This window comes from Pelobates fuscus, chromosome 4 (assembly GCF_036172605.1).
Source record: "Pelobates fuscus isolate aPelFus1 chromosome 4, aPelFus1.pri, whole genome shotgun sequence".
Lineage (NCBI taxonomy): Eukaryota > Metazoa > Chordata > Amphibia > Anura > Pelobatidae > Pelobates > Pelobates fuscus.
The window spans coordinates 186,734,133-186,748,270 of NC_086320.1; the positions used below are offsets into that span (position 1 = coordinate 186,734,133).

The following is a 14,138-nucleotide window of genomic DNA, read 5'->3' on the forward strand; positions in this document are numbered from 1 at the left end:
TCTTATTCTGTCTTCTTACAGTGATTATATTAATTGTCTTTAAAAAGGCAATTGCAACTCTCACGCCTAGCTCTCTTGATCTATCACAGGGATAGAGGGATCCTGCATCCAGGAAACAGGTCTGAAGACTTTGTTACTGAGATCCCTAAAAATCCACAGAGGACACAAGTTCCAAAAGGAACTGACATACAATATTTTATTTTTCACGGGACTAGTGCATAGACTCATTATATATAGATTGCTGTGACAAGTTAAATAAAATACAAATAACCAAATCATAGCAGACAACATACAGCAATTTATTATTACACAATTAAATATTTACAAGTGGTTGGGGAAGATAATAATTAACACTAAATATCTCTCCTGCCTGCAGAATTAGCAATATGCAAATATTCCCGAATATGCAAATTAGCAAGCATTGATATTCAGGTAGTGCATATAGCTGTTGCTTGAACCAACAGAGGGCAATATACAGGCCCAATTGCGAAATCCTCCTAGTTGGTAGCAAGCATCAGCAGGACAGGAGAGCACACACACAATTAACAATAAATACATAATACACATACATTACACACACCCTGAACCTAGAATGGGCACAGGGTGACTTAAACAAAGTAGTCATCCAGGGATCTAATTGAAGTGTCAATCTTATGTTCCCAGTGATGGTGGCTACTGTCACAATGTGTATTAAAGGAACAAAACACATTTAAAGGGACACTATAGTACATTCTCCAATTGGAATAGGGGGGGTTGTTTGAAGGGACCTAGCATGAACCCGTGGTTGAGTTCAGCTGCGAGCAGTGTGTCTGTGGTGTTGGGGTCTAAGGTGGATGATTGGAGGTTCTTACGTTCTAAAGTGCCCCCTGGGAGTGCCACAAGCCCAGTTTGGAACCATTCCGTGAAGCCCGTGGTGAGGAAATTTACCTATTGTGGGTCGGGGTGTCTGGAGAGATAATAGGTGAGGTTCCCAATGTTAATTTCTGTGAGTCATTGCTTAGGGAATAGCTGGTTGGAGCACATGATCTTTGCGTGTGCCCTAAAGCAAAGGGAACAGATATGCAGCAACTGACATCCGCTGAAGCTACAACCTCCAACGTTGAAGTTGTTGTATACTGTGCCTTACCTAGGAAGACGATGGGTCTGCCAAGTTTGTCCTTGAGTACCCTTTCTGACTTGTTGTGAGTGGACTCTGCTTGGCTGGTAGTAGGCGGGCTAAGTTTGGTGGGGCACAGATTGGTAGAATGTGCGGTAGAAGCACACATGGCACAGGACAGAGGTTTGAGGCCGGCAAAGTGGCGGCAGAACAGCTCCATGTCAAGTTGGCTCCAGTCTGAGCACAAGTTAAATTGAATTAGTGCTGCCGCTGCCTTCGCCGAGAATGATCTATGATAGTCATAGAAGGAGTAGCCTCTGTACTTGTTGCCTAGTTCTACCAATTTGTGGAGATATAGGTCCAGCTCTTCCCTGCTTTGGCGGGAAACTGGACAAATAACATCCCTGTACAGGCCGAACGCTTTCACAAAGTTGGAAATGAATAACTTTTTATTGAGCCTGGGGTCCCTGGCCTTGAGTACTACAGACACGTCCCCATAGCAATAAGCCTTATTCTCCACCAAATCTTGGCACGCTATCAGAAGGGAGTTTACATCTTTCCCTTCTAGTATGTCTTGGACTGGGGTACTAAGTGGGAAGGTGTGATGATGTGTGAGGTCATTGGTGTTGGGTTAGAATTAGTGCTGTTACCCGGGTTTGGGGTTGTCTGTGGAAGTGTGGCGGGAATTGCTACCAGGGTGATAATGGCAACTTGGGTCTCTAGTTTCTCCAGTCTCTCATTAAGGAGGTTAACGGATGACAGAGGGGCTGACATGGTAGCCTGGGTTCCTGACGTGTTTCCGTCGTTTCCCAGTCGCGGGGTGTCAGGGTTAGCATTCAACAGGTGGTATAATTCCGCTTTGCGAGCCGTGGCCGGGTATGAGACGCCTCTTCTCCTAAGCTCGGGTATGGTCCAAGAACGTAGAGATCCTGGGTTTGCCATCTCTATGTTCTCGGTTGGGGTGCATGGTCTGGCTGGGCTGGAGATTCTGGCAGGGATGCTAGGTAGGGAGATATCCTCGGCCATGTCAAAAGCGTGCAACATTCTGGAACGTAAATAAGTTAGGAATTATGATTCTTTAAAGGAGAAGAGTGTAATCTGACCTGTATTTAGCTCTTCCTTAGAGGGAGTGACCCCTAAGTTAAAAGAGGTGGAGGTGAACATTTGGGTGTCGGTTGGTGACGTATGATCGTCCTGGGATTTGCACGTGACGGAGGGGGGCAGAATGGTATCCACTTGTGGAAACAGGATAAGCAGAGTGGTTTTGATTATGATATGATGTGAGGAGGCCATTGCCAGGGAGGTGTCCTGGATGGACCTATGCGAGGGGCAGAGGCGTGACAGTGACCTAGGTATTACATGGACCATGTTGGCATTTATGCCTGTTGGTTTGTCAGGGGCATGATCTGACTGGAGGTGCGTACAAGTGGGAAATAATGGAGAATTACTTACTTTGTAGTTTAAGTAAATATGTGCTGATACAGGTACCTGTGAAAATTACGGCATGGGAATATATTCCCTGTGTTTTAGATGACTGGTTATAGTGGAGCCAGTGTTCGTGCCCATGGAGTAAGACCAGAGGCCAAGATAGTGATGATGGTGAGTATTGAAAAACAAAAATAATTAATATTATTTTTTAATTGTTTTTTATTATTTGGCCGTGCAGACCTTACGTACCTGGGTTTTCACTGTAGGGAGATATGCAACTCAAAAGTAGCAAGCCTACATTCAGTAGTGCCTAGCTGAAATATATATGATGAGGAATAGAATGAGCGAGTTTGTAGGATATTGTATGGTGATGTATGGCGATGTACGGTGATTACACGCGCCCCCTCTACCCCCTCTTATCTTTACCTGTTTTGCATTCTTTCTCAATTTAACTCTCTCCTCCTACCTCTTCAATCTAGCTTCCCCTCCATTCTACTGAGACGCCTCTGATTACCGTAACTAATAACAGCTAAATCCAGAGGCAACTACTATATACTAATTCTTCCAGTCCTCTTTGTTGCCTTTGACACTATTCTTCCAACTCTTCAATCCTTTGGCTTCTGTACTGTACCTCTCGAGGGAAGGGATTAAAAGGAATCTTAATGTTATTAGGACAATCTTTGGTTACATTAGATTTTATGCAACTGACTCTTCTGAATCCTAAGTATTATATGGGGACTGTCCCATTCTCCCAACATTCATTCAGTGTTTCCTTTTCTAATGACACCTCCTTCCCTAGTTCTATCTGATTGGAGTCCTCCTAAGGTGGGTCTGTTCTTACTCCCCTTTTGCTTTCCATTTATACTGCTTCTCTTGGCAAACGTATTAATTCATTTGGATTCCGCTACCACCTGTATGCTGACAACATCCAGATATATCTCTCCCCTGCTGCCATAGAATGTATTACCGGTTACATAAGGAGAAAAATATGAGGAGAAAAACTGAGCTTCTTATTTTTTCTCATCATAATACTAATTCTCCCCTTTTGCTCTCCCTGCAAGTTAATGGTACCTACATGTGTCTGTCCTTTTAAGCTCACTGTCTTGGTGTTATCTTTGATTCTGACCGCTCCTTTATGCCTCACATCATGTCTGTTTCCAAATCTTGTCGATTCCACCTTATGCGCAAACCCGAGACCGCCCCTTTTTAATACAAGATGCTGCTAGGGAGCTTTTTCATGCTATAGTAATTTGTTGCATTTATTCCTGTAATTCTCTGCTAATTTGACTCCCCAGAAACCGTACTGCTTGGCTGCAATCCGTGATGAATGCTGATGCCAAGCTGATTTTTCTCTCCTGTCACATCTCTCATACCTTGCCCCTCTGTCAATTCTTACATTGGCTGCTTGTACCTTATAGGATTCAGCATACTAGCTCTTACCTACAAAGCTCTAAGCAACTCTAGCCCTTCTTACACTACTTCACTAATACATAGGTATGCCTGTCTCTCCTCTCAGCTGGTAACATTACACCCATACTTGGGATTGCAGGAGTTGTACCCCCATCAGACTCTCCACTATTCTTAGTTTGGTTTGAATTCTATTCAGTCAGGAACTGACTAATATAATCTAGCTAATCCTTGGTTTTTATTTTCAATTCTCTTGGAATATGTTTTTTAATAGGAAGATATTTTTAAATCCATGTTTTATTGAGGGCAGAGTATTGCCATTTCTCTTTAGAAGCTTGGGTTTTGGTGTTCACGGTAAGTGAGTCTTAGGTTGTGTTTCTTCTAGGCAGTAGGGGAGGGATAAAAAAAATCTTAAATGACCACTATAGTGCCTGGAAAACAAACTTATTTTCCTGGCACTATAGGGTCTTTGGGTCCCCCCACCCTAGGTCCCCCTCCCACTGAGCTGATGGGGAAGAAAGGGGATAAACTCTTACCTTTCTTCAGCGCTGGGGACTCGCCTCCCTCTTCCGACGTCATCCGCTGAATGCGCATGCACGGCAAGAGCCGCACGCGCATTCAGTTAGTCCATAGGAAAGCATTACTCAAAGCTTTCCTATGGACACTGGTGTCTTCTCACTATAAAAATCACTGTGAGAAGCGCAGAAGCGCCTTTAGATAGATTAACCCTAATGTAAACATAGCAGTTTCTCTGAAACTGCTATGTTTACAGCTGCAGGGTTAACCCTAGATGGACCTGGCACCCAGACCACTTCATTAAGCTGAAGTGGTCTGGGTGCCTATAGTGGTCCTTTAATGTTATTAGGACAATCTTTGGTAAAATTGGATTTTGTGCAACTGACTTCTAAATCCTTATTATTTAGTAGGGACTAATGCTAATACTAAAGGTTATCCTTATTATAAGTTTGGATATGTAAAGGAAATTGGAATAGTACACCAATCCTACAAACACAGTGCATCAGATTTAACAGGATGAAAATTGAAAAGTAGTTCTCACTAAATATTTTGAATTTATGTTGCCACAACTTCTAGAGACAAATGAAGCGCACGTGTATGTATCAAAAGTACTGGGCATGCACCTTTTTTGATGGAAATGCTATCTGCACTCATACTTTAGTTTAAGTGGGATCTGATCTCTTTCATTGTCAAAATAGTATCTTTACAAATCTGTATCTTCCCTTATTATTCCATGAATATTTCTCTTTGACTGTTAATTTTTTTTTTTAGTTTTATTTTTATCATCATCATCTTCTTTTGTTTTATTGCACAGTATCTTCTGTTTAATACACTTTGTCTTTCAACACCTCTAATTGTAAACTTTTGGCATATGAGCAATATATATAAAATCGTTATAGTGTAGTCAGGTACCATATTCTGTTACATTGAATGAGCCACATTATCATATTTATTTTCATCATTTTTAGATTTATAAATATCTTTTTCCTAATACACTTTATCTGTTAATGCATTACACTTTATCCTTTTGACATAATTTTGCAACATATTGACTATTGTTACAACATGTATAGAATCAGTTACAACATTCTGGCACACTGTACCCAATAGGTTGATGAATTGCTTCATATATCTACTTAATATGTCTTAGGTGGAGTGTACATGTTTCAATCCCCATGCACTGGGCCTGACCATTACCTTGTAACTCCCACTGTCCACCAGTTGATCACTTGTTCCGTTAACCACTCCATCTGTAGTGCTATTGACTGCTGGATATGCCAATTTTTTTCTCCACTTTTTCTCCACTTACTGAACCTCATATCACATTTGGTGAAGTCTCCTTTTTAATAGTGAATGTGCTTTGGTATATGTCCTTCTTGAATTGCCCCTGACCGACAAAATTATCATCAGGACTCTATCTATCGCTGATGCACTTGCTTTTCCTTTATAGTGATGCTACTGTGGCATAGTCATTTTCTGGGCACTGACCAGCATTCACTCTCTCTTTTTTGCTTTCCTTGTCATTATCTTGCATACTTTGACCTAGAGCAGGGACACTTTGTTCAGCACAGAGTATTTTTAATGTGATTTGCACTCAGGTGAACGTACAGCCAAGGACAGTTTGATATCTTCTTCTGGATGCAATTCCGTTATTTATTCTCTCTGTCTGGGTTCATTCTTCGCTACTACTCCTTTGTATCTGTGCTCTTTCTAGACACTCTATGATAAACAGTATAATTTAATCTCACTGATGTATCAGTTTGTTTCAGTACCATATTTGCTCTCATAAGTTTCTGTGACACTGCTCTACAGTTTCTGGCAATAGCCATCCTGTGATGGATGGGACAACAAGAACACATTTTAATTTTCTTGTGAAAAGTGTCACTATTTATTATCTTTGTTTTAAAATCATTTTTCAGATTATTTTTAACAAACGTTGTTTTAATATTATTATTTATAAAGTGCCAACAAGTTTCGTAGCACTGTACAATGGGTAGACTAACCGACACGTATTTGTAACCAGACACATTGGACACACATCCCTTTATGCCTTAATAATATCCCTTAATGCCTTAATGTTAGTCTGCCTCTCTTGTATCTCTTACAGCTGAGCTACACCATACACTCTTACTGTTCTTTTCCAAATCCAACTTGCTGTTAGTGTGTGAGTGTGTGATTGAGAGAAATAGATAGATATAGATAGCTAGAAATAGATGGATATAGATAGCTAGATAGAAATAGAGTGTGTGTATGTTTAACAATATTTATTTAAAATGTGTGTGTTTGTATACAAACACTATATATAGAGATGTCTCTATATATAGTGTTTGCATTCACACTTTTGGCTTAGGAGGGCTGCCTTAGAAGGGGGGCGGGTATAGACAGTGAGCTGTCAGTCAGCTCGTGAACGCGCATACCGCAAACATGCACAGTAGAGCGCTCAGTTCATTTCTAGAGCGGCATTCAATGTCACTCTATGAAGAACCTGATTGGTGCAGCGTGAAGCCATGCATGTGCACAATAAAGCGATGACCCTATTGAAAGAGAAGCGTCTGAGCCCAGCTATTTTGTCATTGTGATGAAAAAAGGGGACGTGGCCTGCCAAGGAGCTTGGCGCTGGAACATAGGTAAGTTTATATGATAAAAAGGGCTTGAATGGGGGGAGTGGCCTGACCGTTCAAGGGAATGGACGTGTGAACGATCAGCTCCGTGAGAGACACCCGCATTACAGCGATTAATTCAGCGCTTACCGAGAGAATCGACCCAACAGAAGCTACCTCGTCCAGCCTGGACACTATGGCACAACGTCTGTCCAAAAAAACCAAAACTAAAGAAGCGCCAACACTGCAAATTACAGCCATGACTTCGCCGCCACGCCGCGTGCAAGATGGCGCCAACAGGCCTACTTCTCCGGCCTCGAGTTCAGGACGAACCTATGTCACATCTATTTCTCACCGGGAAGTACCGCCCACGGAATCAGCCATACAAAGAATGCTGAATAGCCTCCAAACATCCCTGAGAGCGGATTTTACCCTAATAGCCAAAGAAATTAGGGATGATGTTAAGGCGCTGGGGGAACCAATGGACTACATCGAAAAAACAAAACAGAAGAAAAAATAACCGCACATAATAATGTGGTGACCGCGTATGATAATATAGAGGCTAGAATGACTTCTATCTTCACTAAACTAGCCGACCATGAAGACAGGGACAGGCGGAACAACATACGCATCCGCGGCATTCCGGATAGCGTGGGCCCTAACGAACTGGGTAATTATGTACGCCGAATTTTTCACCTATTGGCACCTGACTTGCCAATCACTGCACTACTGCTTGACAGAACACATAGACTACCCCGGCCTAAACACCTTCCACAGTCTGCTCCGAGGGATACTATAACCCAGTTGCACTACTATACTACTAAATAAATCATAATGGCGGCTGCCAGAAAAAAACCTACACTCCCTGAAGAATACAGTAAAATTCAAATATACACGGATCTCTCCGCACACACATTGACTGCTCGGAGAAATGTCGCTCCCATAACCAGCGCATTGAGAACGGCGAATATACTTTATAAATGGGGCTTCCCTGCACAACTTATCATCAGACGGAATGGCATTGAGCGGCACATCACCGATCCGGAAGATGGGAAACGCGCTTTGGCTGAATGGAACATCCCGCTAGCTGAAAACATGGAAGCTACGCCATCAGTAACCATCTCACAACCCGCTTCCACTGCAGCAACCTCACCGATGAAAGTCACACATGACTGAGACACGCGCATGAAGATCAAATGACTTTCACCATATTTGCCATCTGGGACTGTTTATACTAACCTTGCCGGCAGTAAGCCACGACATGAGAAAGTCAGGCTATGGGGATAAGTACCTTGTCACATGTTATATTTTTTACTGTTTATTTTATTGCATTCTATTTTCTTTATTTTACTTATTTTCCTAGTTTTACTACTACTTTTTCTTTCATCGATATATGTGCTTGCTTTCCATGACCTCTAGGAGTTGGAGAGCGGGGGTGAACACTGTTCACTGCATGAAACTGTTACAAGAGTACACTGGTTCTATACCCATCTGAGTCATAATCACCTGGGGCCATTAGGCCGCCTTCCCACCATATCCTCAGGGGTAACTGATGCTACACCTGCCCTCACCTGCCCTCACCTGCCCTCTCTGGTCCGCAAGATATAGAAAGCCATTGCGTGTGCTGGTGACCACTGTTTTCACCTTCGGTTGGTTGCCATTCCAGTGGTAGAACTGGCCAGACCCATCTTTAAAAGACCCACAGATACAACAATCACACAAATGAGTCCGGCCACTGACACAATTTAACCCCACCTGACTCACGATACCTGCTATGAGCGCACCAAAGATGCTCACAATTATGTTGTCAGCAGTAAAATCACATCACTGTACCTAATATAACCTGTACTACTAAAGGCCCTTATATGTGAGAGGGTATAAAATACCTCGGACCGATATAGCTATTTTCGCAAGGGACACTGTGTACCCCATACTCCTGTTGAGTAATCAGTGGCATAACAAACCCACCTTGCAGTATAATTTGGCATGTTACCTCATGTCATCTGTTTTCTGTTTTCTCTTCTCTTCTCTTCTCTTTTCTTTTTTTTCTTTTTTTTTTTTTAGAGGCAGAGTAAACTCGACTCTAAGTTATAAGTTCTCATATGATCTATAATGCTTTAAAAATGTTCATCATTTACTGTATTACGCTAAACTGTGAAATATCAAGTCAGCAATAAAAGTCCCCTACATATTCCCAGCACAACCGCCTAAACATAGGACTATGTACGCATAGCCGCTCACCGCTGATAAAGCTTTGCTGACTTGCTCCCCTAGTAGAAATGACTCCCTCATTTTACAGGTTATGATCCCCCTACTGATGTCTAAGACAGACCGCATCTTCTCATTCCACTGGGGTTGCCCTCTCTCATCTCGGCTAGCGGGATCTCTCAACCCCACATGAAAGGGCTTCAGTGGCCATGACCACCAGAAAAATCAGGCCCTGTACTAAGGACCTCTGTTATGTATATAGTTGGTTAAACTCTTTTTCGTTATCTTCCCTTCCCGATTTCCCCACCCCTTCCAATGCGATTACATATCAACACACTGAAGTGACCTCCACCTCAGACCATTGGTCGCAGCCAACATGGGTCTACTATACACAAGCTTACCCAGGTGAGCCTTGGGCACTCTACGTAAACTCACTTGAACCTCTAACTGTGAATGATACATACCTTCATCAACCAGTTCACTTTGCAACATGCAGCCAAATTAACGTATCAACTCACCATCTGATCTCAAATGACACTTAATTTACTCTCAATAAACGCCAAAGGGCTCAACTCACCTCATAAACGCCATATGGCACTACTGGAAGCACAGAAGCAGAACACGCACATAGCATTTTACTAAGAAACACACTTCCAAACACACAACCCTCCTAATTTTTTTTCCAGGCACTTCCCAATAGGGTATCACTGCACTTACAAGAAGAAGAAACGAGGTGTCTCTATTCTACTCAGTAGAGAAATCTCTTTTCAACTGATAAAAAAGTAAGCGATAGAAAAGGTCGCTACCTTCTGTTACAATGCATACTTAATAACGTTCACTATACGTTGGTTAATATATATGACCCGCCTGACAATCACCACATATTCCTAAATCAAATCCTATCGTTAACAAATGCTCATAAATTTGGAACTGTTATTATTGGGGGGGACATGAACTTTATCCTAGACCAACATCTAGACACGACCTCCTCCTCCAAGATCTCACTTAAAACTAAAAAACAAAGGACACGCTCCATCTCCCTTCTTGAAAATACTTTACAAACACATGGGTTCATCGATATTTGGAGAACTCTACACCCCACTCTACACCCCTTAGTCAAAGACTATACACACCAATCCTTAGTTCATGGCTCTTACTCCAGAATTGATCGCTGGTGTTCGAGAACCGCCAACAATCTGAATACGTGCATCAAATGCAAAAGGGTAATAAGCGCTCTCTTCTCAAGGGTGAGCAGCAGTTCACCAACAAGGTGTTCCCTCTACCTTGTGATAAATGGACAGATAAAATAGAAAGGTGAACAGCGCTAAAGATCAGAAATTGTACAGTAGAGTAGAAATACTGGCCAGCGGAGTAACTTAAAAAAAAGGGAGAAACAAAGATACAAATAATGGTATAGTATGTATGAACGATATAATTCCACAAGAACAAAGGTGTTATATTCACACTCACACTTTGAGGAGCTATATCAGCTCGGTGTTAAGAGCTTGGACGGAATAATTCCCGTCTATGGATTTCTTGAGGTTCCAGATCGTTGGTGAGTTTATAGGTGTAAGTATTCGTTATATGAAAAACAAGAGTAAAATACGCCACATGGTCTAGTACGTAAATATAAAATATTGTAGTAAGAGTAGATGATCCTACTTACATATACTAGAGCAACGACCTGCTCTAGTTTGGAGAATTTCAGGTGGAATAATCCCCACCTCGGGATATAGTGGACCCAGGTATAGCAGCAAAGCAGTATTAAATAGGAAGGAGGACAAAAAAAAATGACTGGATGGTTTAAAAATTATATATACTTTAATACAATAAGTAAAAAGTGAATAATACACTATAAAACCAGTCCTGTATAAAAGTCCAAAATTCTTCCTCACTTGACGCGTTTCGCCGAAGCTTTCTCAAAAGTGGAATACGTGCATACCTACGACATTTACCCGTGAAATAGGTCAGTCTGACAGAGGTATTAAACGATAAAATTAATTGATTATATAGTTAATATATTGTCTAATTTGCAATTGAATGTAAAATCCTTATAGAATGGTGATGCCTTCCAAATACGAACAATGCCTGTTGATAGCCTAAGAGTAAGCGTTGATTATGGATCATTATGTTTTATATGAAATACACTAGACATTGTATACAACATTGTAATACGAAATATATCACACATTGTATATGACCATGTAATGCTGCTATGATCTATTGCCTTGGAAATGTCCCCCCCAACTACCCACCCATCCATTTTTTTTGTTCTGTACCCTATATCCCTTGTGAATATATGAAAAAAATAAAAATCTCAAATTTAAAAAAAAAAAGGGCTTGAATTTATTTATTTTTAATGGCAAACTAATATAAAAGTAAGAAAAAAGTCTAGGGGACCTGTCTTTCTTGCTTTTATATGTTGACTATAGTGATCCTTTAAGTATTATAATCCCCTATCTACTTGTAATAAAGGAAATTGTTGAAACAAGGTTTGGGCTCACTCAGCCCAAAGCAGTAATTTATTCTGACATGAAACATATTCAAATAGTAAGAGTTAGCACTATTTGTTAGCTTCATTAGAATTTCTGTAAAACTCCAAGGAACATAAAGCGAACTGCAAAATTCCTAGGTGTAACTTTGCAAGAGTGCCTAGCAGCTATATTGGCTCATTAGACACTGAATTTAGCCTTTCCTGTTTAGCAAACAGATACAGCTGCTCATTAAACATGAATCTACTCATTAGCGTCTGGATGATTCTATCCATGTTGATTTTGTACCAAAGCTGTGAAAGGGACACTCTAAACACCAGCACAGCTTTATGTGGTAGTTTTAGTGCAAATAAACTGTCCCTACAGTGTAAAAACAATATAAACACTGTTTTTGTTTCTTACTAATTAAGGACACCTCTCGTGACAGCCACTAGAGGTACTTCCTGTTGTGTTTGTGCAGTCTCCATGACTGCTGTTCAACTCCTTCCTGAAGACACCAAGCACATCCTATAGAAGTTGAGTGAATGCATCCCTATCAGACGATGCTGATTGGAGCAGTGTGGGGAAGCATTGGATTGGCTAAAATCATCATCACTAAGCATCTCTGCAAAAGCAATGGCTGCAGAAAGACCAGATTACAATTTAAATAAGATTTTTTATTTATTTTTTAAATTAAGTTTTACAAAGGGACATGCAAATCTAACTATCCAAGGAGGCCCTCTAAGGTTTCATATGGCTGTATATATTCTTATGTTAAGAGGTCCTCTTTAATACGTGATGCAGGAAGGTTGCTACATGTTACTGGAAATATGTTACTTACTTGCTGACATCCATATCTGTATGCTGGAGGACTGTTATTGCTAAAATCACTGGATATGATATTTTTGTGCATGTAGTTGACTGTCTAAAAGTCTTCTAAAAATTTTGTAAATTGCTATGTTTGTTTCCCATTGCAGAAAACAACAAAGAAGACACATGAAATTCTGACTGGGACATTTTGACATAGAATTACAAATAATGAAGATTTATTTAAATTTGTCATTAATGATGTGTGCTAATTTTATCATTGTTCATACAACACCATTGGATGCAAGATCCCAGCAACATTTAACCAATGAGAAGAAAACAAAGCTGTTGCAACGTTCAAAAAGAAGCTGGATGTGGAACCAGTTTTTCTTGCTTGAAGAATACATAGGTGATACACAGTATGTGGGCAAGGTATATGTATTATGAAATTATTTCCAATTATTTTATTTAATACTATAGTATATAACACAAAAATATTAAGAACTTAGCCCTTTCACTACCTGACATAATGTGACAAACTGTCAACCTGAAACTATACTTCCCTTTGGACCGAAATGCAAATTTGGACCTATTTGGTGATTTGAAAAATTTTGATTATCAAGCTGCCATGTGCCAGAATCCCAGGGGAACTGACTAGCATAAGCCCAAACATGTTTGGTTTGTTTCTTGATTCAGAGTGTTGTTCCTGGCATCAGAAAAATGAGGGAGGGAATGGAGAACTTTTTTTGAGTGGGGGCAAGTAAGCAGATTAGTTTACATAATGGACAAAAGCTCTTCCCAATCATGGGTCTGGATTTCCTTTCGAATCAAGATGATTAGTGGTTAAGGGACAATCACTGACAGGGTTATTCACTAAAGTGAAAATTCAAGGTGAATTCAAAAAGGAAATTAAAGTTTTAGGTCGTAATACCCAAGCTGGAAAAAATTATCTTAAGTTAGCTATGCTTTCCATTTAGCTACTCTGGGTTTAAATTTTAGATACACTTTGAATTCAGCTTGAAATCTCACTTTAGTAAATTATCCCACTAATGTTTAATTTATTCACAGATCAAGTGAATTGACCAATAGAGTACAAAAATAGAAAGAACAATAAAACAACACTACTTCCAAGTAGGATTTGTCTAGACACTTTGACTTCAACTATCGAGGGAGGGAGACCAGCAGCGATCTTTTGTGTTCACATTTGCCACCAAAGACACTCTATAGTGAGGATTTAGCACAGAGACCAAAGCTGTGTCCCTAATCTCTGGCACAGGTGGCTGTGCTGAAACAAGTGATAATAATTCTGTTTCCTCTACTCCTGCAGACATAGCACTTTTACCTCTGGTAAAGGAGCTACTAGACTATGAGTCAGCTGATGAGCCAGAAGAATAAAAAAGAGTAGTCTAAAGAGAGCAGGTAGAAGCCCTTTATGTTTTCTGAAACTTTAGTTCACTTGCCTCCTGAATCTTGTTCACAAGTCAATCTGTATATTTGCCTCGTCTATCGGAGACATTTAAGAAATCATCCATTGTTAGAAAATTGTTGCTTATTATTGATAGATCACATCCATCCACTGGCTTGCTATAGATGCATTTTTTTCTG

The 14,138-nt window shown here is 40.5% G+C and overlaps 1 protein-coding gene across 1 annotated transcript in view; it reads left to right on the forward strand.

Annotated features, from left to right (window-relative positions):
• LOC134608749 (cadherin-9-like) overlaps nt 1-14,138 on the forward strand; it is a 338,385-nt gene that overhangs the window by 21,437 nt on the left and 302,810 nt on the right. The window contains exon 2 of the mRNA XM_063451835.1: nt 12,704-12,965. Coding sequence (XP_063307905.1) covers nt 12,765-12,965 — 201 coding nt within the window. The 5' untranslated portion in view covers nt 12,704-12,764. The remainder of the gene's footprint in view (nt 1-12,703; nt 12,966-14,138) is intronic.